Source organism: Brachypodium distachyon, chromosome 4, assembly GCF_000005505.3.
Source record: "Brachypodium distachyon strain Bd21 chromosome 4, Brachypodium_distachyon_v3.0, whole genome shotgun sequence".
In the NCBI taxonomy this organism is placed as follows: Eukaryota; Viridiplantae; Streptophyta; class Magnoliopsida; order Poales; family Poaceae; genus Brachypodium; species Brachypodium distachyon.
Genome location: NC_016134.3, coordinates 45662172 through 45686345, shown reverse-complemented (window position 1 = coordinate 45686345; position 24174 = coordinate 45662172). Strand labels below are relative to the sequence as shown.

The 24174-nt window shown below is 44.9% G+C and overlaps 3 protein-coding genes, 1 long non-coding RNA gene, 1 other non-coding gene and 1 pseudogene across 5 annotated transcripts; 3 read left to right on the top strand and 3 right to left on the bottom strand.

The window, feature by feature from the left end:
• Positions 1-281: 281 nt before the first annotated feature.
• LOC100844919 (citrate-binding protein) lies at positions 282-1022 on the top strand. The gene has a single exon (XM_003576959.1). The coding sequence runs from the start codon at positions 282-284 to the stop codon at positions 1020-1022; it is 741 nt and encodes a 246-aa protein (XP_003577007.1).
• Positions 1023-1804: 782 nt separating this feature from the next.
• Positions 1805-3020, bottom strand: LOC100844610 (citrate-binding protein). The gene is made up of 2 exons (XM_003576958.2): positions 2605-3020; positions 1805-2377 (listed from the first exon to the last, which is right to left on the bottom strand). Exons 1-2 carry the CDS (start codon positions 2911-2913, stop codon positions 1985-1987), a joined length of 702 nt encoding a protein of 233 aa, XP_003577006.1. The 5' UTR covers positions 2914-3020; the 3' UTR covers positions 1805-1984.
• Positions 3021-4177: 1157 nt separating this feature from the next.
• LOC100844306 (nucleolar protein 6) lies at positions 4178-12470 on the top strand. Its single transcript, XM_010241191.3, has 25 exons — positions 4178-4571; positions 5307-5472; positions 5600-5719; positions 5817-5950; positions 6027-6186; positions 6277-6344; positions 6955-7053; positions 7320-7435; positions 7915-8089; positions 8164-8274; positions 8364-8442; positions 8531-8674; positions 8754-8867; positions 8952-9070; positions 9254-9336; positions 9409-9524; positions 9621-9741; positions 9830-9967; positions 10523-10619; positions 10699-10824; positions 11175-11267; positions 11341-11446; positions 11545-11690; positions 11770-11850; positions 12123-12470. Exons 1-25 carry the CDS (start codon positions 4254-4256, stop codon positions 12246-12248), a joined length of 3156 nt encoding a protein of 1051 aa, XP_010239493.1. The 5' UTR covers positions 4178-4253; the 3' UTR covers positions 12249-12470.
• A 2655-nt stretch (positions 12471-15125) lies between these two features.
• Positions 15126-21739, top strand: LOC100844008 (annotated as a pseudogene).
• Positions 21740-22202: 463 nt separating this feature from the next.
• On the bottom strand, positions 22203-23852 carry LOC112268949. The gene is made up of 2 exons (XR_002960522.1): positions 22660-23852; positions 22203-22570 (listed from the first exon to the last, which is right to left on the bottom strand). It is a non-coding gene; the product is annotated as an uncharacterized LOC112268949 (long non-coding RNA).
• A 105-nt stretch (positions 23853-23957) lies between these two features.
• TRNAT-AGU lies at positions 23958-24031 on the bottom strand. The gene has a single exon. It is a non-coding gene; the product is annotated as a tRNA-Thr (tRNA).
• Positions 24032-24174: the final 143 nt, after the last annotated feature.

Sequence of the window (24174 nt, the reverse complement as noted above, 5' to 3'; positions counted from 1 at the left end):
ACGACTTTGACCATTAATTTTGGAATTGGATCAGCGCGGCGGAAGCTAGCAACTCCTTAATAAATTTTGGGAATACTTTTGGATCCTTTGCCGCCGCATATATACTGCATTAAGCCGCCGGCTAGCTGGACTCATGGCTCAGGCTCCAACACGTATGACCAAAGACAAGTTCAACGCAAACACAACGCTTTGCACCGTCCAGCCGCGCGGCAGCTTATTTAAATCCGAGTCACACCAATCACTCAACGCCTCAACCAAAGTAAACCCTTCTCCGGGCGACCATGGCCTCTCCCTGTTCTTCTTCAAGCTCAGGCCGCCGTCTCCTGCTGCTCGCCGGCGGCGACGTCGTAGTGGCCTTGCTGCTCCTGTGCACGGCCGTGGGCTGCGCACCGGACGGCAGCGATCTCACCGCAGGGTTCGCCAGGATGGAGCTCCAGGAGGGCGGGTTCACGGTGCAGAGCCCCTACGACGTGCCGGTGGACCGGCGGTACCGCTACGACGCCGGCACCGGCGTCCGGACCTTCGTGGTGTACGCCACCGACAAGCCGTTCAACAACGTCACCGCCACGAACCCACGCACCGAGGCCCGCCTCCCCACCTACTACTACAACCACAACTCCTCCTCGTCTCCAACGACGACGACGACGACGTGGCAGTTCGAGGGCCACGTGTACGTGCCGTGCGGGACGTCGGGCGCGTCGGTGGTGCAGATCCACAACGAGAACGGCGGGACGCCTGCCACGGCGATGATGCTCCACGTGTACAATGGCACGATGCGGTGGTACAGCGGGGCGGAGGTGGAGAGGGACGTGTATGACCGGTGGGTCCGGGTCAACGTGGTGCATGACGTGGAGGCGTCCACGGTGGCCGTGTACGTCGATGGGGAGCCCAAGTTGGCTGTGGCGGTGGTGCGGAGCAGGTCGCACTATTACAAGTTCGGCGTGTATATGCAGCACCACGACGTGTCGCCACGCATGGAGGCGCGCTGGAGAAATGTCTCCATCTACACCAAGCCCTATTAATTACCACGATATTTCCTCCTTTTCATAAAGATTGGCACGATTTTGAACTAAAGCTAGTTCAAAACCGTGCCAACCTTTATGGAACGGAGGGATTATTACCGTTGGTGTCATATTATATTTGATGGGTGTGCCGATTAATTATTCGTCTGTGAATAAGATGTTGCTACTTCTTCTTGATAGGTCAAATTGGAATTTTCAAACAAGATTAATTATGTGTCTGTTTGATTTGGACGAGAGAGAAAAATGGACGATCATGATCCATGGATTTGGTAGTATAGCATCGTTTGGTTGGTATTATAGGAAGCAGGAATGAACCGAAGGATAAAATAAAATAAAAAGTCATCTTCGTGCCATTCCAATTTATGGAAGGAGATTACTATGCTGAGGACATCCACTGAATCAGTAGAATCGACCGTAAAACAATTCATATAGTGTATTGTGTTTTAAGCAGATTGCTAGCAGCATTAAGTGCGTTGGTTAACGAGGTCAACTCTTACCCAAAATCTGACTCCACCAAATAGCCTTGTACTTGTAATGTGAAGGGCACAAAAAACCATTGGCACTTTATTTTGATTTATTTTATTTCAGCTACTTTAATTGTTGGCTCTTTCTTTCAATTTTCTATAAACTCCGGAGTACATACGTTGCATATTTCAGACAACTAAGTTGCACGGTTTTGTGCATTATAAATTTAGCAAATGTGCAACTGCCAATAAAACAATTCCAAACATGTACCTTTCAAAAAATAGGCGACTTATGAATTGATAGCTCTATGATTAAAGAACAATCGCGGCACAATAATTTATTCATGACTCTCGGTATGATTATACAATATAAATTTATAATACACAAAACATCAAAATATGTTCGTCGCGTCATAGCAGAACAAAGAAGAAAAGAATATGTATACAATCTACGCCCATGGATGTACATATGTACACACACGAAATGAAGGCGACGGACTAAGCCTTGGTGAGGACGGTGACGTTGGTCCAGCGCGACTCCATGCACGGCGACTGGTCACGGTGCTGCATGTAGACCCCGAACTTGAAGTAGTAGGAGCGGCTGGGAATCACGCCGGCGGCGAACCTCCGCTCCCCGTCAACGTACACGGTGACGGCGGACCTGTCGGCGTCGTGCACGACGTTCAGCCGGAACCACCGGTCGTAAATGTCCTTCTCCACGGCCTGCCCGTCGTAGAACCGGAGCACGCCGTCGTAGACGTGCAGCATCAGGATCGTCGCGTGCGCCGCGCCTTCCTCGCAGTGGATCTGCATCACCGACACGCCCGACGTGCCGGAAGGGACGTAGCCGTAGCCCTCGAACTGCCACACCCCCTTCGAGTAGTCGTGACCCTTCAAGAATAACATCCATGTCAACATGCACATATTTTTTTTTATCTCACTTTGGTGATCGATGTTGACTCGGATCATATAAAGAAAATGCATAATGCTATTTCCTCCGTTCCATAATTCTTATCTCAAATTTGCCCAAAACTAGATGCATCTATTTTCTAAAAAGTGTCTAGATACATGTAATATTTCGACAAGAATCATGAAACGGAGGGAGTATTTATTATTACCCTGAGCCTGACTTCAGTGCGGGGGTTGGTGTGAGTGGCGGTGTTGAAGGGCTTGTCGGTTTCGCGCACCCAGAACTGCCGGACACCGTCGCGATAGCTGTACCGCTGGCTCTCCGGCACGTTGTAGGGGCTCTGCACCTGGAAGTTCCCGGCGGTGAGATCTACCTTCACGAACCCCGCCGTCGGGTTCCCTCCTCCGCCGCCACCCGCTTCATCCAGTTGTTGGGTCGTCGTCATCGCCGCTGCTGCCACGGTGGCCGCCAGCAGGAGACAAATCAGCATCGACGGGCTTGGCAGAAGAGAAGCCATTTCGATATGTCTTGTGTAGGATTAGCTGAACTAATCGGCTGAAGGCTTGTTGGGAAGGCTGGCTAGCTGATGGATCGAGCTTATGATGGGATTGTAAAGCGTAGAAGTGTATAAATTGGAGCATGCTGATCGAGCCAGAGTAATGCATCTTGGAAGAAGCCGTACGTACGTGCGCATTAAGCAGATTGGGTTCCTTGGAGAAGTGTTTAGAAGAAGAAATAGTAGAAGCAAATTGATCAGCCTACACGCTACGCACGTATTTACGCCGTGCGCGCTGGGCCATTAGCACACTAGTACTAGTTTTGGATGGCCCGTCATATTATTACACAATGCTACCGTTACGTCTATGCAAACGCGCTGAGCGAGACTTTTTTTTTTCAATTCTCAGTCGATCGCCATCGATCCTGAATTTCTTTCGAAGGAATAAAAAATGAACTAAAAATATTACAACCTTCGCTTCGAATTTTCTTCTGCCACTTCGTCACCGTGCACCCATGGTTTTTTCATTGGCTTTCCACGTAAAAATTTCACAGTCCTGCTTCTTGATTCTTTTTACTTGTATTTTATCTGTTGGATTTGGAACCTACCAAATTTTTTTGTTTTGAGATTATGGAATTGGAACATGCTCCCTTCGATCCTAAATTGTTGTCAAAATATTACATGTATCTAAACGTTTTTAAAAATAGATACATCCATATTTGGACCATAGGCGGAGCCTGCCGTTCAGTGGAGTCTGGGCAAGTTTCTTTTATTCTGAAATTTGCCCATAATAATTTGCTAATTTAATCAACTTGCTTACTTTAGGTAAGGAATGTTCGGGCTGGTCGGGCGCTGGATTGTGAGGATCAGGGAGTAGCAACTTGGTATATCGGGGCTGGTTGGTTTGAGCCCAAAGTTACCCTACCAAAAATTTGGCTAGCGAAATAATTGGTTATGCTTTTGCTAACCCAAGAGTTAACCAACTTTGACAAAAAAGTGAACTAAAGTTAGGTATGAAACATTGGCTAGCCAAATATTTGATCGCCATCCAAACAAACAACCAATTTTGGTGAATGACCAAAAAATTGTTGGTAGCGAACCAAACAGGCCCATCAAATTCATAGGGGCCGCCCGGGCGGCAGCTAACACGGTCCGTGCGCAGCACTCATATGGGCCACCATGTTTTGCTTCTTGGGCTTGTAAGCTGCGAATCCATGGGCCTTTTACACTCTACTACAACTATCAACGAAAATGTTCGTCGGATTCCTGCGAGGCGTAACTAAACCCTAAACCCCAAGCTAGCGCGGCCATCGTCTTCCCGCCGCACCCCACTCACCCACCCACCGTACTCGCACCCCACCATGGCCTCCGCCGACTACTCCCTCGACCGCAAGCTCTCGGCGCTCCTCACCGAGGCGCGGCCGAGCGCCGCCTCGCTCCGCGCCGCCGGAGAGGCGGCCGACGCCGTCGCGGCGCTCGTCAAGAGCGTGCCCCCGCAGCAGGCGAATCCCACGGCCGCCTCCGGGTTCGTGGCGGACCTGGGCCTACTCGCGGAGGCACACAAGCTGGCGTTCGACTTCCGTGCCCCGGAGGTGGTGCGGCTCGCCGGGAGCCACGCGGCCGGCGGCTCCGTCGCCAGGCCCGACGTCGCCGCCGACCTCCTCGTCCGCTTGCCCAAGGTACATTGTTGCCATGCGATTGTTGTTTGCTTGGAGAAACTGGTTTGGGTGCTGGCGGTGAATCCGGGAGCTGTGTTTTAGCTTCTACTGGGCTTAACTGTTACTCCATAGTTTTTATAGGCAGGACAGTACCGACACTGTATTAGGGATTTGTAAAATTTAATTCGAATGTACCAATTCGCTGATATCCAGGTATTGTAGCTCGTTACCAACGTTGGATTTTTGTGCAGTTCGTTTTTGACTGAGGAGATGGTACATGATCCTTACTTCCGCTTGCTAAAATGCACTTCCTGTAGAATGAGGCTCACGGAGAATGGTGCTTATATTGACAAACACTTTGCTTAATTTAATTTAGAAGGCTACAACACAGAGGGAATGCTCAGCTCTGCTTAGGTTGTCCAATCAATTCTCTCAGTATACTTTATTGTTGGTTGACAAAATTACAAGTACATAAAGGGGTTACTCTACACAGAGCAAGGTCTGTCAATAGAAAAACAAATTCATGATGATATCCACAAACAAATGATATCTTGTTTGAGGGAAAGCCATCACGGCAAGCTTTATTGATTATCGAATTGCATGCCAGATGTGAATGTGATCTAGTTGGTACCTTTCCAAATTAATGCGGTTCTAGTGAAAGAATTGAACTTGTTTTCTGCTTCCATTTAGGTCTTAGACTACTGTGTGTATGATCATGTAGTACGTTTTGGTGATTTATTTCTGCTGTTTATATAGGAATGCTTCCATGAAAAGGATTTCCTGAATCATCGGTACCATGTAAAGAGGTGCCTTTACCTCTGTGTCATTGAGAAGAGCTTGCTTTCTTCTCCTTTAATATGTAAGGTTTCATGGTCCACCTTCCAAGACGAGGCACGGAAGCCTATTCTCCATGTATATCCAGGTTGTTGTTCTATGAAGTTACTTCCTTTTTTTCACCTCAGTGTGCATTTGAAGCTGATATTCATACACCTGTAACTCTTTTAGTCCTTGCTTTCTCTCCTCATTTTTCAATACATTCATTGGCGCAGCAACAGAAATTGCAGAACTTCCTGGGTTCTATGTCAGGATAATCCCGACTGCGAGCTCTTTGTTCGATGTCTCAAAGCTGAATCTGTCAACACGAAACAATGTCCGTGCATATACAAAAGGTAACATGCCTGCTTTAGAATCATTCAAACGAAAATTCTTGGCCTCTAATGTAGGAATATACCTTTAAAAAGATCAGCTGATCAGCTTAAATTGCAGATGGCATAAACCAACCTACACCGAAATACAATAGCAGCATATTGGAGGATATGTTTCTGGAGGAAAATGCCGAATCTATCAGTAGCACCTTTGCAAACTGGAAAAACTTGCAAGAGGCATTGGTTTTACTGAAGGTACAAAGTCGTCTGGAACCTTTTACTTATCAAAACTCAAGATTAAGGATCGGATGTTCACATGTTGTTAGTGCAGGTTTGGGCACGTCAAAGAACTTCAATATATACACATGATTGCCTCAATGGATACTTAATATCTGCCGTGCTCGTGTTTCTTACTATGGACTCTGGAGGAAGCATAATTAATAGATCAATGACCACAAGACAAATTTTCCGTGTTGCAATCAATTTCTTTGGTACATCCAACTATCCAAGCAACAGAAAGTTGATATTCCATATTCATTTACCAATGCTTACTGTATAGAAACATCTATGCTTTCTTGTAGCAACTTCTAAGATGTGGCCTAAGGGCTTGGTGATGCAGCCAATGAAGAAGCGTACAATCACCAAAGAGGTCTGTCAACCTGCTGCATATTTGTAGTATATATATGGATCCCAAAATAATAATTATATTATTGTTTAAGTGTCTACTCTAGCTCCCATAGAATAAATGGAAGGTTTGAAAAAAATTGGCAGCTCATACTTAGGTATGCTTAGCTGGTTATACTACACATTGCGTTCACCTGTGCTTGTAATGATGATACCTAGTAGTCTAGTATTCCCTGTGTTCACGAATGTTTTTAGCTTTTGTAGTCTCTAACACGAGTCTTCGATTTTGATTTCCTTTCAAAAGTATGGTATAAAAAGAGAGAAAATATAAGATGGAAGAAGTTCGCAGGACAAATCCAATGATGTTACTTTCGCAATCTCTGTTCTTCATGCATAACATAACTGCAATACAAGTTTTCCCTAAAAAAACTGCAATACTAGTTTCGAAACGTTGACTGCACGCATGCCATAACAATTTGCATATGTGGACGAAAGTGCTTAGCTTCTTGGTGCATGACGCATAATTGTGGGTTGAATTTTTCATATGAAGTGCTAATGATTAGTGATGTGATATTGAATACTCTAATTATATTCTTCTCATCCTTATGATCTTTTGATCGGGTGAAACTTTTCAGGACATTGCTCATCTCCTGAAAACATTTGATGTTGTCATATGTGATGTATCTGGCCACGTCAATCTGGCATTTCGGATGAAGAAAACAGCTTTTCTAGAGGTGCATCTGACTTTGAAACTACTCTATGAACTCCAATTCCGTTTTCACTTACCATTCTGTTCTCTCTCTTCACATCTCATGCATATCTACGCGCATACACAACTTTGGCGGCTGTGGTATGATCCAACCGTCAACTGTAGAAGTTTAGTTGTACTTGCTCCTTACATTCGGAATAATGCACTTCACAATTGTAATCAAGCTCGCAAACTTCTTTGACTTGGAACTGTTATAATCTCCACCAATACCCTAATGATTTTTTTATTCAGCTTCAAGATGAGGCAGCCAGCGCACTTAATTGCCTTGACAAATGCAGAGATGGTGGGTTAGAAGAGCTTTTTATGACTAAGGTTGATTTTGGTGCTAAGTTTGACTCATGTGTGAGGTATGCTTAATTTAGTAAACAATGTGTCACTCTTGTGCATATTGCGTTATGCTCTTACTGGAGCCTCTATCCAAATAGCAGTGCAGTACATTTCGATCCTGAGAGTCTGACAATCTATTTGCATGGTGGGAATGTGTGAGCGAGCGATTGATTGACTTTGGAATATACTGAAACAGTGATGATTATTTCTTTTACATGTTCAGTTACACTGATTGGAAGATGACATTGGTATCCAACTGACAAGTGGCCCAGCTCCCACTTAGCAGTCTCATCTTTGATGCCATTGTCCACTTTGCACATCTTTCGCGTTGTTTAGATTTTTTTTCCTTAAGTGGCATAATTCCAAGGAGTGGTGACTTTTCCATCAACTTGCAAGTTGTGAAATTTTAGTTTGCTACCCAGTCCTATATTTACACTGAAGCTACAAAGCTTGCTGAAATGCCAAGTTCTTACTTGATACCTCCTGCTGTCACTATCAGGATAAACTTGAAGGGGAACTCCAAAGTTACTGCATTAAGCTTCTGCTTGGATGACGAATCTTGGCGAGTACTTGAAAACAATGTTCAGTCCTTGCTGCAACAAGGACTTACAGATAGAACAAAGATGATCCGTGTCCTGTGGAGAAGCACTCCTTCTGAATGGAATATAAAGGATGTATGTGACATCAATGTACTATAATTGAACACTTCCATTTATATTTCAATACAGTAACAAGCACAACTTTATAGGGCTTCTCAAAATTTGGTAGCAGCCCGGTGATTGTTGGTATAATGCTTAGCTCGTTGGAGAAGAGTTATCGTCTTGTTGATATCGGTCCTAACCCTGAGAATCGTGATGAGGTGATTTCCATTTTATTGATTACAAAATAGTGATCAGCTGTAATTACTGTGATCTAACACACATGTGCATTGCGCTCATAAATCGCTAGGCTGTTAAATTTAGGAAATTTTGGGGAGAGAAAGCTGAACTCAGGAGGTTTAAAGATGGGGTTATTGCTGAAAGCACAGGTAACTGTCACATTGTTACTTTTATTCCTTGCCTGTGATGAGTATATAGAAAAGACATATATTAATATGCCCTCCATCTAAACTGCAGTTTGGGAAACAGAGCCTTGGAAGAGGCACACAATCGTGAAAAGAATTGCTGACTATGTGCTTACGAAGCATTTGCTATTGCAGAAGGAAGATTTGGTTCATGTTGTTGATCAGCTGGACTTTTGCCTCCTGGTTGCTGGCCAAGGCAAGTTTCTGAGATCTACATCTCGTGCTTTACATGTCGTTGGTTTTGGGTTTAATTTTCTGTAATACGAATTATGCAGATCCAGTGTCATCTTCTGGAGATTTGCTCATAGCCTTTGATACTTTATCTAAGCAGTTGCGTCTATTGGATGATGTTCCTCTTAAAATATCCACTGTGCAACCTCTAGACCCAGGTCTGACAGATCATTTTTGTTCTTTTATATATCCACTTCATTATTATTTTCGGTATTTCACTATTATACTTTTGCTTACTCCAGCTTTTAGGCACACTTCTGTGTTTCCTCCTGAACCTCATCCCTTGGCGTATGAAAAGAGTTCGCAGAGGCTGCCGAATTTTGCAGCGACTTGTGTTCGATCTTTGGAAGTCATGATTCAGGTATAACCACCATTTAGTTGTGTTGTATCACAAATTTTCAACGCAAAATTACTACTATTTCTTCCCTTTAGTGCTTGATTACTTGGCACCTTGTATATGTCATGTTCAGTATCTGTCTGTTAACCAGGCTTCATTTTCAAGTTTGTTTTTCACAAATCTCTTTCCTCCTCCATTCAATAACAGCTAGAGGGATCTGGTAACTGGCCTTTGGATCCTGTAGCCATGGAGAAAACAAAGTCTGCGTTTCTTTTAAGAATTGGTGAAAGGTATGTGACATTATTTTAGATTTTTGTTTGCTCAAGTTAAGTTTCCATTTTCTTAATCTGGTGCTATTTCAGCCTGGAGGGTCGAGGAATGTTTGTTACAGCCAGTGAAGATGAGGTCAATGTTTTTACATCTGGATATTCATTCTTGCTCAAAATATTTCATGAAAGAGGTTTGGTGCAAAAGCAAGGTTGGCTTCTCATTATATATGCAAGTATAATTTTATTTTCCTAATTGCTTATGTATTGATCACATAGTTCGGTACGTTTGTTTCTTTATCTCACAGCTGGAGATGTTAACACACAAAGTGCTCCATCGGAAGACAAGGAGCTCTTTCTGCGGAGCCAGCACTCTAGTATGATCAATGGTCTGCATGGTCGATACCAGGTTTATGGGCCCGTAGTCAGGTACCATTACAGTTTTGAGGTATGTTAGTTAACACAGCATACCTGAAAACTTATGTTATACTTGTGGTATGCTCTTTCTGTCTTGAAGGCTAGCAAAAAGGTGGATGTCTGCACATCTTTTTTCTTCATTTATCTCTGAGGAGGCAGTTGAACTGTTTGTCGCCTACCTATTTTTGAAGCCATTTCCATTCCATGCCCCTTCTTCGCGGGTTGTTGGGTTTCTTAGGTACAATTCTGAAACCTTTTTATAGTCTCCTATTTACTGTTGACATTTATACTCCAATTTAGCTGCTTCATTCTTTTTGTCACATAAGAACAGGCTAAACATGGATTTGTGTCCTGAAATATAATCATGGAAGCAAAAAAATTAATGAAAAACACAAGGATTTGTATCCTGAAAATATCCATTTCAACACATGTCTTTGTTCTACAAATAAGATCCAAGATTTAGCATCTTTGATAAAGATTGTTAAAGAAGATGTTTTTCCTTGATATAAATGTGGTCCAGCATCAGACATTGGGATATGCGTTCGAAATTTTTCCTATTGCTGGTTATTACTTATAAGTTATAACTGCTCCTGGAGCAGAACCTTTATTACTAGTTTCTTGCAACTAAATTTACTAGGCTTCTGCTCATGAGGTTAACAGTTACCTTCAAAAGATTTGGTGCAACCCCCTGTATCACCTATCTCAATAGCCGGTTATACTTTTTTTATCAGGCTCGCCAGTCCATGAAAGTTATATATATGCCCTCTGAACAGTTTTTTTTTAAATGTGTCAGGTTCTTGCGGTTGCTATCCAGTTTTGACTGGACCTTTACACCCATGGTCGTCGACATAAATAATGACTTCAACCTGAAGGATGAGAAGGATATCAATGTTAGTTCTCTGATTTTCTCTTCTCTCTTTTGTAAATTAGCTCCCAGGCAGCTAATCATATTGATGGTTACAACTACAGGAAAACTTTATGCTGAGCAGAAAATCTTATGAACAAAATCCTCATGATGTAGAGCCTGCGATGTTTCTGGCCACATCATATGATAAAGCATCTGAAGCTTGGACAAAACATTCACCAAGCAAGTCGGTAGGTGTTAATCTTTTTGTAATGAAAAGCTTATTACCATTGTGGAATTCAAGTATGCATCAATGATGTTTCTTCAGCTCCGTCCAACAAAGGATGTCTCAACTTTGACTAAATTTGAATGCATCTATACACTAAGTCATGTCTAGATACATCCAAATTTTTACAAACTTGAGACATCTTTTGTTGGACAGAGGGAGTATCAAATTTGTCTCATGATATGATAGAATTACATTTATTGTCAAGGCTTCTGCAAGAGAGGCATCTATTCTATGCTAAGATTATACAGTTTTAGCCTCAGACTGAGTTTATCGATTTCATTTGTTCACCTCCTTTTTATTTTATAACCATAGGTTCTTAAACGGATGGCTGCTTATGCCAAAAGCAGCGCAGAACTGTTAACAAACCTTATAATTCATGGTCAATCAGGCCAATATACATGGGAGGTAAGGTTTTCTGTCATCATTTATTTGGTTCACTGTCTCATTTGGTTTCCTCACTCGTTTTCATTTACTATAGTGCCTCTTCCGGACACCTTTAAGCAATTATGATGCTGTTGTACTCCTCCATCAAGAGAAGCTTTGTCGTCCTCACCATGTTCTTTTTCCTGCCGAGACTCCTAATGGTTAGTTCACATATTTGTATTTGTTGCTAAGTGCTAGCAATAAACTAATTATAAAATTTGCATCTTATATATTCTAATAATTTCCTTATCAATTACAGGTAAGTTGGTAATCCGGGGTAATCCAAGTAATTCTTTCCACCCTTATATGTCACTCAATAGCACAGTTATGAGAAGCTTGCATGATGCACGAGATAAACTTTTGGTAAATTTTGACCCTACCGCATACTTCCTGCGTGACTTGAAGGTAAAATTTGAGCCCTTGAATTTTGACTTCTCGAAGATATGTTTATCCATTCAGAATAATAATTCCTTTTTGTTTACAGTGTGCATTCCCTGTGACCTTCAAGCTGTGGTATGATTCGAATGGAGGAGATGCAGTTGGTCTTACATGGGAGAACTCAAAGGTACTACTCTGACAACTTGAGTTGTAAAAGAGTGTCTCTTTCCTTTAATCGTTGACAATAAGCATTTTATCATAGCTACGAAAAAAGAATTTTATCGTAGCTAAAAATAATACTCCCTCCGACCCATATTACTTTTCTCAAATTTGCCCAAATATGAATGTATCTATGTTTAAAAAGCGTCTAGATACATGTAATATTTTGTAATATGGGTCGGAGGGAGTAATGTAATCATGCAAAGCTGTTAAGTTGAGACTTGACTTTATGTATCACAGAAGCGTGGCAGAGATGAGGCTGATGAAGCCATGCCGGATCCAACATCTATACTCAAGGAGGTTGGAGATGTTGGTAAAGGATTGGTGAGGGGTGTATATCTCCTCAAAGCACCAAAGCTTCAGTAGGGTTTTGGGCGAAGACCTTGCCGAAATTACTGTCATGCACGAGAGAACTCCTAACTGAATGGCCAACGGAACACAAATTATCTATAGGAATGTATAAAGTTGTAATGCCATCTGTTTATATATTAGACTCCAATTGAAAGAGCCAAGTCTGCAAAAAAACAAAAACTGTATCCAAATTTTGATTGAGAGTTGCAGAAAAGTGTAGCGATGTAGTTTTCAATTCGCCTCGCTTGGTCCGAGCATTCATGGCCTCATCTCGCTGCTTCATCCGAGTCCCTCCCTTCACTGGTTTTCCGAAATTTCTGAAAACTGAAGAACCGGTTAAACCGAATCCCCGCGTGCGTGCAGACTTAGTCACTGTGGATTCACGGGGCCATCACGTCACAGGCGCGGACATCGAATAACTCAGTGGGCACTGTGGGGTCGGGCAGGGAACGCTAGAGTTATGGGAAAGCTGCAAGACAAAAAAATTGGGGCCAGCCAGCCCACTGTAGCTGATGCATTTACTAGTACTAGTACTACTACTTCGTTTGGCTTGGCGACCTGCCCCGCAGGGTCATTTTATTATCTTGATCTACAAACCGGATGAGAATAAGAAACAGCATGTCGCGGCGGGTTTCGTCGTCTCAGTGTCTACACGGTGTCTTCGCTCTTCACAAGTTCAGTTCTAGTAGGCGAGATTTGTTCCTCCACATGCTGCAGCCTCACTCGCCCGGCATCCACGTTGGTGAGCGCGCGGCAGAGAGCAAGCACAGAAGAATCCCCCCGAGTTCTGAAACGAGACATCGCATCGACTTGTTAGGGCAACTCCAGCTGGCCGACCTATTACCGTGCCTAATTCGAGGTGGGTGTGCGATCTCTACGGACGCGAAACGAAGCGACACACGGTCCGGCTGTTCCGCGCGGTCAAACCCCCTTGTCTTCCCTATCTCCACTTGCCAGTCACCTGTCGCGGTCATATCAAATGGGAACCAGCCCGTCCCCATTTCCTCACCCCACTCCGACGGAGCCCAAACCCTAGCCACCGACCACCGACACCACCGACTGGCAATGGCGCCCAAGGCGTGGTGGAGGAAGACGGCACACGACCACGAGGCCTCGTCCTCCTCGGGACTGCGCCGAAGCGCACCGTCGGCGTCGCTCTGCCCGCCGAAGCTCCACCCCGCCGGTGTCGCGGGGCTTCACCATCGCGCCATCCGCAAGCTCCGGCCGGCTAGGTCGACGCAACGTCGGTGTTGACCTGGCCAGGGAGATCTGGGATCGGGGCATCCTGCTCCCGTGGCCGCCGAGGTCGACGCAACGTCGGCATTGACCTGGCCTGAGCTCGCCCAGGAGCTGCACATGAACACCCAAGAAGGCGCTCCTGCCGCTCCCGCAGCGCCTCCCACCGCCGCCGCGCCCGCACTTGCACCGTGGGGGATGCAGGTCAAGGAGGAGGAGGAGGACGACGACGGCTGGGTCTAGGAAGACGAGCCGTGGCCGCCATGGCAACGGGGGGAGCAGGAGCAGTACCCGCCGCCCATAGTCATGCCCCGGGGATGTAGGCTTTGGCCGAACCTCGTTAACAAATATCGTGCCTCGGTGTCATCCTTGATCATGCATCCGCCAGATTACGTAACAAGTGGTATCAGAGCGAAGTTGGAGGATGCGGAAGATCTTGTGGGAGGTGCGAGGATCATGCTCGACGGGCGCCGCGAAACGTCCAATGCGGTGCAAGGTGGAGCATGGCGGAGATCGGATTTCCGATCGGTGGAGTTGGACACTTCAGGCGGCCTGAACCGTTCGATGGGCTGCAGTTGGCAAGGATCAACCAGGCGTGGTGATCGGGACGACACAGTGGCCGGGAAGACGTCGTGGATCAGACAACGGCTTCGGCTCGCGATCAGACCGGCGACCAGACGCAGGAGCGACCGGATAGATCGGGACGGGATGCATCGTGGTATAGCAGTGGATCAGGTGTAGCACAGGACGGCATGGTGGCACGGTGGACAAGTTGTGTCGACGATGCAGGTGGCCAGGGTGCAACACCGGTTTGTGCATATAATTTGTACAAGGACGCCACTGTTACAAAGTGCCACTGTCGGTAGCAGGTGGCACCGGAGTTATCTCCGGTGTAGGCTTCGATGCGGCGCGGAGGGCAGGCCAAGTAGGAGTAGGACACGGGCAGAAAGAAAGGCACTCAAAGAGGTAATCCATAAGACAGAGGGTTAGGTGTTTGAGTCGGACACGTGTAACCCGGACCTAATATATAAAGGTACCGCGGGGTAGACCAAAGAGACCTTGTGACAACATAGTAGCAATAGGGTCGTAGGGGGAGCCGGCGGCTTTGTGCCGGCGTCCAGGGTGGCCGTTGTTGCGGTATTATGGGGGGAGGAGCGCTCGTAGTCACGCCCCGGGGATGTAATCTTTGGCCGAACCTCGTTAACAAATATCGTGCCTCGGTGTCATCTCCTATCGTGCATCCGCCGGATTACGTAACAGCGTCATCCCAGATGGGCGCATCCAGCTACCCAAATGGATGACAACTTTTTTTTTCTGTCCGGCCCGCAACCAAAAGAACCAAACCAGACAGAAAATACGGTCCGTTTGCGTCGGCTTGCTGGGGTGACCCAGTTTGTGTCCATTTTGACCTACTTTTGATCCGCTGTCCAATTTGGATGTGCCACTGCCCCAACGAGACCACCCATTTGGTCCGCTTTATTACTCATGAACATACAGACCAGGAAAAAAAATACAAAAATGACCGTTAATTTGGGTCGGAAACATATCATGTCCGGACAGATTTGGACGTCGGTTTTGGCCGGACGAACAAAACGGGTCGCCCGGCTGTGGACGGCCTTAAAACCAAGTCTGTAGTGGCCTGCAGTCTTATCAAACAGAGCAAGGCAAGCCTGTGCGTCAGTGTGTGTGTCCGGTTGAGTGTACGAAGAAAGGCACGCGTATACAACAATTATGCATCGTCCAGTCAACGTCACCGGTAGTACCTGTAGGTACCTACCCTTGCGCGGTTGGCAGGAACCTATGTCGCCAGAGCAATGAAAGCCTTGCTGCTTTGGGACAATGGTGGGCAAACGATCCATCCCCACAAGACTTGCCCGAAGCAAACCTCCTCTGCTCCTCCCACACCACTTTCTCTGCTCTCAGATCCAGAAATCCCACAGAGTAGCAGAGAGCAATGGAGGCTGCTCTTGTGAGCGTCGGCGCGGGCGTGATGAAGCCGCTCCTGTGCAAGCTCTACAAGGTGCTAAAGGATGAGCGCGGCAAGCTCAAGAGCTTGCGCCCTCATGTCGAAGAAACAAGAAAGGAGATGATCAGTATGGAGGTGCTGGCAGACGCCGAGCAGCTCAACTCTCAGATGAGGGGCTGGAGGGACGAAGTCCGGGAGCTCTCCTATGATATGGAGGATTGCGTCGATGACTTCATGGCTCGTGTTGACCACGAGCACGATGCACCTAAAAGCTTCTTCATGGGGTTATTTGACAAGGCGAAGAAGCTCAAACCTCGCCGTAGGATCAATGGCAAGATCAAAGAGCTCAAGGCCCGGGCTATTGAGGCAAGCAAGCGGCAGAAGAGGTATAAAATTGACGGCTTATCACCTGAATCTTCCACCTGTGACATCGATCCTAGGGTTCACGCTCTCTTTGTGGAGGTCGGCAAACTTGTCGGCATCGGCGCATATCATTGATTGGTTCAAGAATCAAGATTCTTCTACACAGCTTCGAGTCGTGTCAATTGTTGGCCCTGGTGGTCTTGGTAAGACTACCCTCACCAATGCAGTCTTCCAAAGCATGAAAAGCGAATTCTCGTGTGTAGCTTTCGTGTCGGTTTCACGAAAGCCTGACATGAAAAATGTTTTAAGAGAAATTGCTGAAAAAGTGAAGATCACTCCGGACACTTCCAGTGACACCGAGCAGCGCCTCATTGAAAGGCTCCGGGACCACCTCCAAGAGAAAAGGTAAGCCTGATGTGTATCTGTCTAGTTTCTATGAATTTTACCAATTCCTCCGATTATTTGAGATAGGTGGCCTAGTAGTTAGAAAGGGCTTTGATAATGAATACAGAGATCTCATGAATACATTGGTAACAACATGTAACATTGGCAGCACATGCTACTACCGTTCTAGCTAACAAACACAATCCTAGAAACATAACTGTGAACATGAAAATTTTAATAACTGTATGAAACTTTCAATACTTAGGATTGTGGGACGTCAGTTAGTCTGTTTCTGTTTTTTCATTTTATTTACCTGGAATTATTTATTATTATTTTCATTTAGTTTTGTAGAGGTGACATCCCGAAAAATATGTGGGTGCTATTTGATTCAGGTTGGATCCATATACGAATGGTTAAGAAAATCTATTTCTATTATATACTGATTCATGTGCGGCGCCCACATGCACCGCCGCCGCTATATATACGCGAGACCGCCGTGCGCCGCCGCCAGGGCAGGGAGGGGAGATGCGCGAGGATGGGACGCGCGGGAGGTGGGACCCACGGGACAGCGAGTGAACAGTGTATATGTGTGTGGCAGGCGCGGATCACGATGCACAAATGGACTGATGTGATTGGTGTACGCTCCGGACTGGTGTAGCAAATCCAGTCTAATCTCACATATGAACAAAATATTGATGCCTACAAATTTTCTTTACCTTAGATGGCAACGGCAGAAGTCACATACTTAGGAGATATAATATGCAGATGCAGTTTAAGAAGAGTGTTGATTTCTGACTGTGATGTATTTCTTGGTCTTTGAGTTTTCCGATCTTTTGGTTATTATCCTAGCTTGAACTTTGTGCTCACATGTTGATTACATGCAAACCATATAACTTTTAAGCTGTGATTCCAGTTAACTGATTTTCCTCTAAAGTTGTCCACCACTGTACCAGCTCGAGTGGAAGAACTATCATATCAATTCTTATTTTGGTTCGCGTTCGAAGAACACATGAAGTATAGCTATAGAGGTCTGACAACAAAAGGTATTGAATTATCCTAGGGAGCTGGTTAAGTCCTGACTTGTGAGTCTGCTAATACCTGTCAGAACATAATTTATTTCCTGAGTCTGACAGGGGATGTCCATCTTGCTTTTCACAAAGTCGACCTCTATCTTAAAAAGAAATGGTATGTTGCGAGTATCACTTTGTACTATCTCATTCTCCTAAGAAGTAGTTGCGAGTATCAAATTCTGCTGGCACTGGACATTATGATCCTCTAGAAATGATAGGGACATGCTCATCACATATAAGGGCTTAAATTGGTATGTCAGAACTCCGGTCAGGACTATTTCCTTCTTATTCAACATGAAATTTCAGTGGCAACACTTTTAATACTAGAAGTAAAGTGTGTCAATTCTGTATCCTAAAAAATCAATCGTTTCCTCAAATTAAAGTCGTGTGTTGCCATATGCTACCGTAACATTATTTTTATACTGCTAGAAACCGCTCAAAGACGATGGTCTGCACAAAGTTTTTAGAAAGCCAAACTTTGCAAAACTTGGTGCAAATGGTATTGAGATTGTCCAATGGGTATTTAGACAAAACAAAAGCCAATGGAGTATATTGCAGAAAAGGTGAACTATGTTGTATTGTAGACAATAGATGGCAATGGGTACCCGATACCGGAATACCCGACAGGTCTTGACCCGATTTGCATGCGGGTTTGGTAAAGAAAAATACCCGCGGGTCTATAATTGGTATACTTTTGGACTTGATGGGTCTGGCGGGTCCGGGTCTGGTAATGCCAGACCCGTACCCGGATAGCCGATTCAGCCCAGAATACAACAGGCAGCCCAAAAACTCAAGGCCCAGTACCACCCCTGCCGGCCTGCTCTAGCAGCCCAACTTCCTATTCCTCTGTCTAACCCTAATCGAGAACCCCCACCCACCCACGCAGTCCCACGAGTCAATAATTGTACTCCCTCTGCTTCCATAATTCTTGACACAAGTCCTTTCTAAAATGTACGAACTTACACAATAAACATGTCTACGTGTCTAGCTACATCCGTATGTAGACAAAATTGCGTCAAAAATTATGGAACGGAGGGAGTATTGAACAATATTGAATGATATGGAGAAATAGCTATAAAGTTTTATCATCAAATGTATTTAATTCCTAAATTAGAAAATAAAAGTAGCATACTTATCTTACGGAACATCTCTGTCCATTTTGCTACCTAAATGAGATGTTGGCATTTCTCAAATAACTTAAAAAAAAGCCAGTCATGCTATATATTACATCGTATAATGAAGAGAAATTATTTGTTCCAAATAAGATAAACTTTTACCAAGATTTCTTTGTGAAGCACTACTCGGAATTGATTTTATTTCACAATAAGACTATTGTTGGATAATGGCATCGGCCTAATATAAAACTAAATAAAGAATAAGTATTAAAATGGCTTCCAAAGCTACAGAAATTCACATTCATCTTCTTTTCTGGAACTCCTGAACACTTATGATCAAGCAAAGTATTTTGCAAAGTCAAATAAATGTTTGTGAAATCCTTTTCCTAATAAGTTTCAACCAACAAACATGTGTTCATATTTTTCTCAGGATTAAAGCTCCTGCCTAATTTATAGAAGCGACAAACATCTAAAAGCTTCTAAAACCATGCCCACGCAATTGCGCAGGCCACAATTGCTAGTTATTGGAATGCTACCAAGCAATTCTAATGAAAACACAGCAATTAGGAACAATAATATTGTACCGTTTGCGTACAATGCTGGTAATCGCTCTCATGACTATCTTCTGTAATAAGATTTTAGTGATAGCTGCCAATTAATACATCTTTGTTAAAATCATATGACAGGTATCTTGTTGTTATAGATGATATATGGAGCGAGAAAGCATGGAAAACTATCAAGGATGCATTGCCTAATAATGATAGTGGGAGCCGAATTATCACCACAACACGTAATAGGACACTTGCATCATTTTGTTCTTCTCAAGGATATTATGTTTACAAAATGAAGCCCCTCAGTTCTGCTGACTCCAAAAGACTGTTTCTTCAAAGAGCATTCGATCTGAGGCTTCATGCCCCCCTCATCTAAAAGAAGTATTTGAAAGGATTTTGAAAAAATGTGCTGGGCTCCCATTGGCTATTATTACCATGTCTAGTTTGCTGGCAGATCAAACTGCAGAACGAGTATGGAACAGGGCGCTAGCTGCCGTTGGTTCTTCTCTTGCAAAGGAAGATGGTGCTGGTGAGATGACAAAGATATCATCTTTGAGTTATTTTGATCTTCCACATTATATGAAAGCTTGTTTGTTGTATTTGAGTGCATACCCAGAAGATCGTATGATTCAGAAAAAGAGTCTAATACATAAATGGATGGCCGAGGGTTTCATCCGTGAAGAAAAAGGGCGGAGTACACATGAAGTAGGAGAGAGTTACTTTAATGATTTCATTAATAGAAGCTTGATTGAACCAGTCGAGGGTTTCATCAGTGATGATGAGGTGACGTTTGGTGAGGTGGAGGCATGCCGAGTTCCTGACATAATTCTTGATTTCATCACATGCAAGGCCAAAGAAGAAAACTTCATGACATCATTTGGTGATGCAGAGCACGGGGGAAAGCATAAGGTTCGCAGGCTCTCTGTCGTGAACCACGACAATGGAATGGCTACTGTGTCAATGGATCTCTCCCATGTTTGATCACTTGCTATTTTTAGGTATGCCTGGCAGAATTTTAAGCTTGATTTTCCAGCTCTTCGTGTGTTGGACCTAGAAGGATTCTGGGATTTAAAAACCGATCATTTTGCAAATATTGAAAAGTTGCTTCTTCTCAAGTACTTGCGCCTTGGAAGTTCAAGTTCATTTTCTGAGATTCCAGAAGGAATTGGAAAGCTGAAGTTTTTAGAAACACTTGATATGCGTGGTCTCACAATTAGAAAACTGCCATCAACTATGGCACAGCTTCAAAGGTTGGCCCGTTTGTATGCTATCTTCGAACTTGATTGTTTGTCGGATGGAATAATTGGACAGCTGCGCAGTTTAGAAGAGCTAGAGAAAGTTGTGGTCTCTGAGACTCAACAGGAGAAGTTCCTGCAAGAATTGGGTCAGCTAACCAAGTTAAGTACGTTGAGTGTACATGTGAGACAATCAAAATTGAGCAAAAAGGTGGATAATGTAAGGTGTGTAGGGACTTTGATATCTTCGTACAATCTTCATCATCTTACTATTACATACCGTGGTAATCGTTTAAGAGGATACCTCCTGTCACTGGAATCATGGCGCCCTGCAAATCCTGCTGCGTTACGGAAGATCTGCATCAGAGACTATTGCATTGGCAAGGTTCCGAGTTGGATAATCTCGCTTGGGAATCTTCGTGTGTTACATCTTAGTGATATGTACTGTACGCGACCAGAAGACATGGCGATCCTTGGAGGAATGCCCGCTTTGGTTGCTCTGAAACTCGATACTGGGTTCAGAAGCTTGAAATATTTCGACCTGCGTGTCCGTTGTTGTGGGACCACAGTGGAGTTCGGAGAGGGATCAATGCCTAAGCTGGAGCACCTCGAGCTTGAATTCAGTGCGCATTTTTTTTTTGCGAGAAAAATTAAGTGCGCATTTGATCGAGTGTGTGAATTATGGTTCTGATTTCGGCATCCAGCACCTCTCTGCCCTCACCACATTGGAAGTATGTATCCATGGCGACAAGGAAAGTACAAACATGATTCGGATGCTTATCGAAACTGCTCTCGTGAAACTTCGCCACCGTCCCACCCTCTCATGGAAAAGCCAAGATCGGGGAATGTGTAGGCATTTTGAGACAGCCGTAAGTTGTCAGTTTAAGCCTATTTTTTTTCCATCACACAAATGTTTTGGCCGGCCATTTAATCTAGTATAGTATCAAATTGCATAACATCTTTTTCTTATTTGGGTTTAATTTGTTCGCATTTCATTTGTTGTGTTTGGGCAGCTCACACACGAGTGGGAAAGATTAAAAGAGTGTGAAGAAGAAAATGGGGAAGATGGGGCCCCTTGTTCTTTTTTGGCTGGGCTACTTGAAGAGATTAAGCAAGATATGCCGTGCCTGAGGCTGATGGTAATCTATTGCACTCACCTGATCGTTAAATTTTTGAGTCGGTAGTTTAATAATGCTATTTCAAACAGGGCATGCTGCGTTCCCTGGACGACATAGTTAAGTCCCTCTGCACCGCTGCCACCCCTGCCGCCGACGAGTCGGTGGCCATCGCCAGCGCCCTTTCCGAGATACGATGGGAGATGAGCGCTGCGGACGCTATCATAGAGGCCACCGCCTTTCACCGCCTCTCGCCCATCTCGCGCCGGCTCCTCGCTTCTCCTGCCGCCGCGCCCGATGGCCTCATCCTCCACCTCGCACATGACATGAACTACAGGCGGCAAGTGTGCCAGTTAGCTGATAAGAACGCTGCAAGGGTGAGGGATATCCTGTCCCCGCGCTTGGCCAACATGTCATCAAACTTTGGAGGTAAATTACACAACTGATCCTGTTGGGGCTGCCCTCCGGCGACACACGCCGATAGAGCCCTCCGTCGACACGAAGGCCGGACGACGGAAGGAGACGAACTCGAGACACGAGTATTTTCGACCACATACGTCTCGGCGCACAAACGCCTCCGCCGACAAACGGCTTCTCTTTACTCAAACTGGGCACATACCCATACCTCGCGCACATACGCTGCGTCGGCAGTCCGGCGCACACCCACACGAGACCACTGGAGGCTACCTTTTTTCTCCTAGCTACTGCTCTCATCCGCACTCCCTAGCTCTACAAGCAGTACGAGCTTTATAAACGGGCCAAGCACACGCACGCTGCCCACCTCGCTGGCCTGGCCGCGCGCACGACGCTGCTGCCTCCAACAGCCAGCAACGGTCCCTACTCAACTTGGTCCACACGCCTGAGCAACAAACTCATGCATGACACTAACCACTAGTCTAATCAAGATTACTACTAACAGATCCGTCTTAATTCATTGTGATACTCTGTCCTTTTATTTATCATCAAAACCAGTTTACATATTATTTTTCTCAGGAACTTTATCTTTTCCCGAGGACGAACAAAGATTTGAAAATTTCTTCCAAATGAAAAGAAGAACCTTCTCAAATACATCTGCTGCTTGGCGAAGTCTATAGAAGACGTGAGCAGTGACACCTTTCTTGATGGGAGAGCGATGTGTTTAGAAGATCAAGTAGCTGTTTCTCTAAGAATGTTGATGTCTGGTGGGTCATTGGAGACTGTAGCATCTGATTTCAGTATAAGCGAGTCGATCGTCTCGGTGGTAACTTGTAGGTTCGTGGAGGCTATGATGATGCGAGCAGGCTACCACGAGCGCTGGCCAGACTCCATTGAAATGGAGAAGATCAAATCTAAATTTGAGTTAATTGATCCATAAGTTGCCAAACTGCTGCGGTGTTATAGATACAACTTACATCACGAGATTGCGCCTTTGGTTAGTTGAATCAAACCGCGAGAATGAGATAGATTACAGAATGGCAGTGCAAGTCGTCGTTGATCCAGATATATGAGGTTCACCAATGTTCATGTGGTATGGCCAGGTCGCGAGAGCCACAACTCTCTAATCCCCACACAGCGTGAGAAGGGTGAGTGGCTGACCGGAAGCAAGCTGGAGATATCAGATGGTTCGGAAGTTGGGAAATATATAATTGGTGACGCAGGATATCCCCTTCTGCCCTGGCTTCTCACACCTTACAGGGGGAAGAATCTCTCAGAACCCAGAGTGGAGTTCAATAGGAGACTCTCTGCAGCCAGAGACGTCACTATGAGGAGTTTGGCAAGATTAAAAGACACGTGGAAGTGCCTGCGTCCAGAAAATCTACAGGAGTTTGGTAAAGTAATCCGTGTATGCTGCATGTTGCATAACACAGTGATAGACATGGACGAGGAATACGTACCAAACAGTTGCGACGTGAAGTACACCGATGTGAGCCACTACCATATTCCAGATGAGAATGCTGTCAGGACGAGAAATGTGCTGTCGCAACACTTGTCGCTCACGGGGAATAGCTTCACCCACCGGGATGTTACCTGCCGGAATCGGGGATCCCGCCGACGCTGGCCAACTGCTCGGTTCTTGGACCTGAGCCTTCCGAACATAGCACTGAAGCATCACGGTCCATTCAGGCAGTCACCAATAGGCGACCACCACCAGCGGCCCAAGCACTGTTGCCGTACTGAGCTTCTTCTTCTTACTTATCATCGGTTTCACTGCTGGCACCGATGGCACCCTCCTGGAGCAAAGTTTGGTTCAGCCCACTCAGTTTTCTTCTTCCTTTTTTTGAACGCAAGGACCAAAGTTTTCTGTATTTCTAGTCTAGCCCACTCATGAGGCACCGTGTCTTCTCTTTAGTCTTCTCTTTTTTTCTTTTTTCTTTTTTTTGCCAGATTCTCTTTAGTCTTCTAAACGCCAGCAGTTGCTAATTGTTCTGGGAGTCTATTGCCAAAAGGCACCTCTCGATCCTAACCTTTCGCCTTGTATTTAATGTCCGCATCTCATCAGGAAAGGATGCTGTTGATTCATTTGTTCACTTCTCTCTACCTTGTACAATTCTGCTTTCAATAACACAGATGTCAGGCAAATAATCTGCATGTTTTATACACTTGAAAAAAATTGTATGTTTTATGGGGTAAAATAGCTGTCAGTTGCTATCCGCGAAGGTTCGAAGGAAATGTGAAGAAGGCATTATTTTGATTTGGGCAACAAAAAAACTGCTTTCATTGAGAGTTGAACTCAAGACCTCCCGCTTACTAAACGGGTGCTCTAACCAACTGAGCTATGAAAGCTGTTGTTCTAGTTGTTAAAAAAACGGTCTTGATCAACCTATCGACTGTTCTGTATTTGATTCTACCGCAGGTAGTCAATGATTCATCCGCAGCAGATTAGTTACGAACAGTGACAACGTAAATATTTCTGCAGGTTTGAGCCG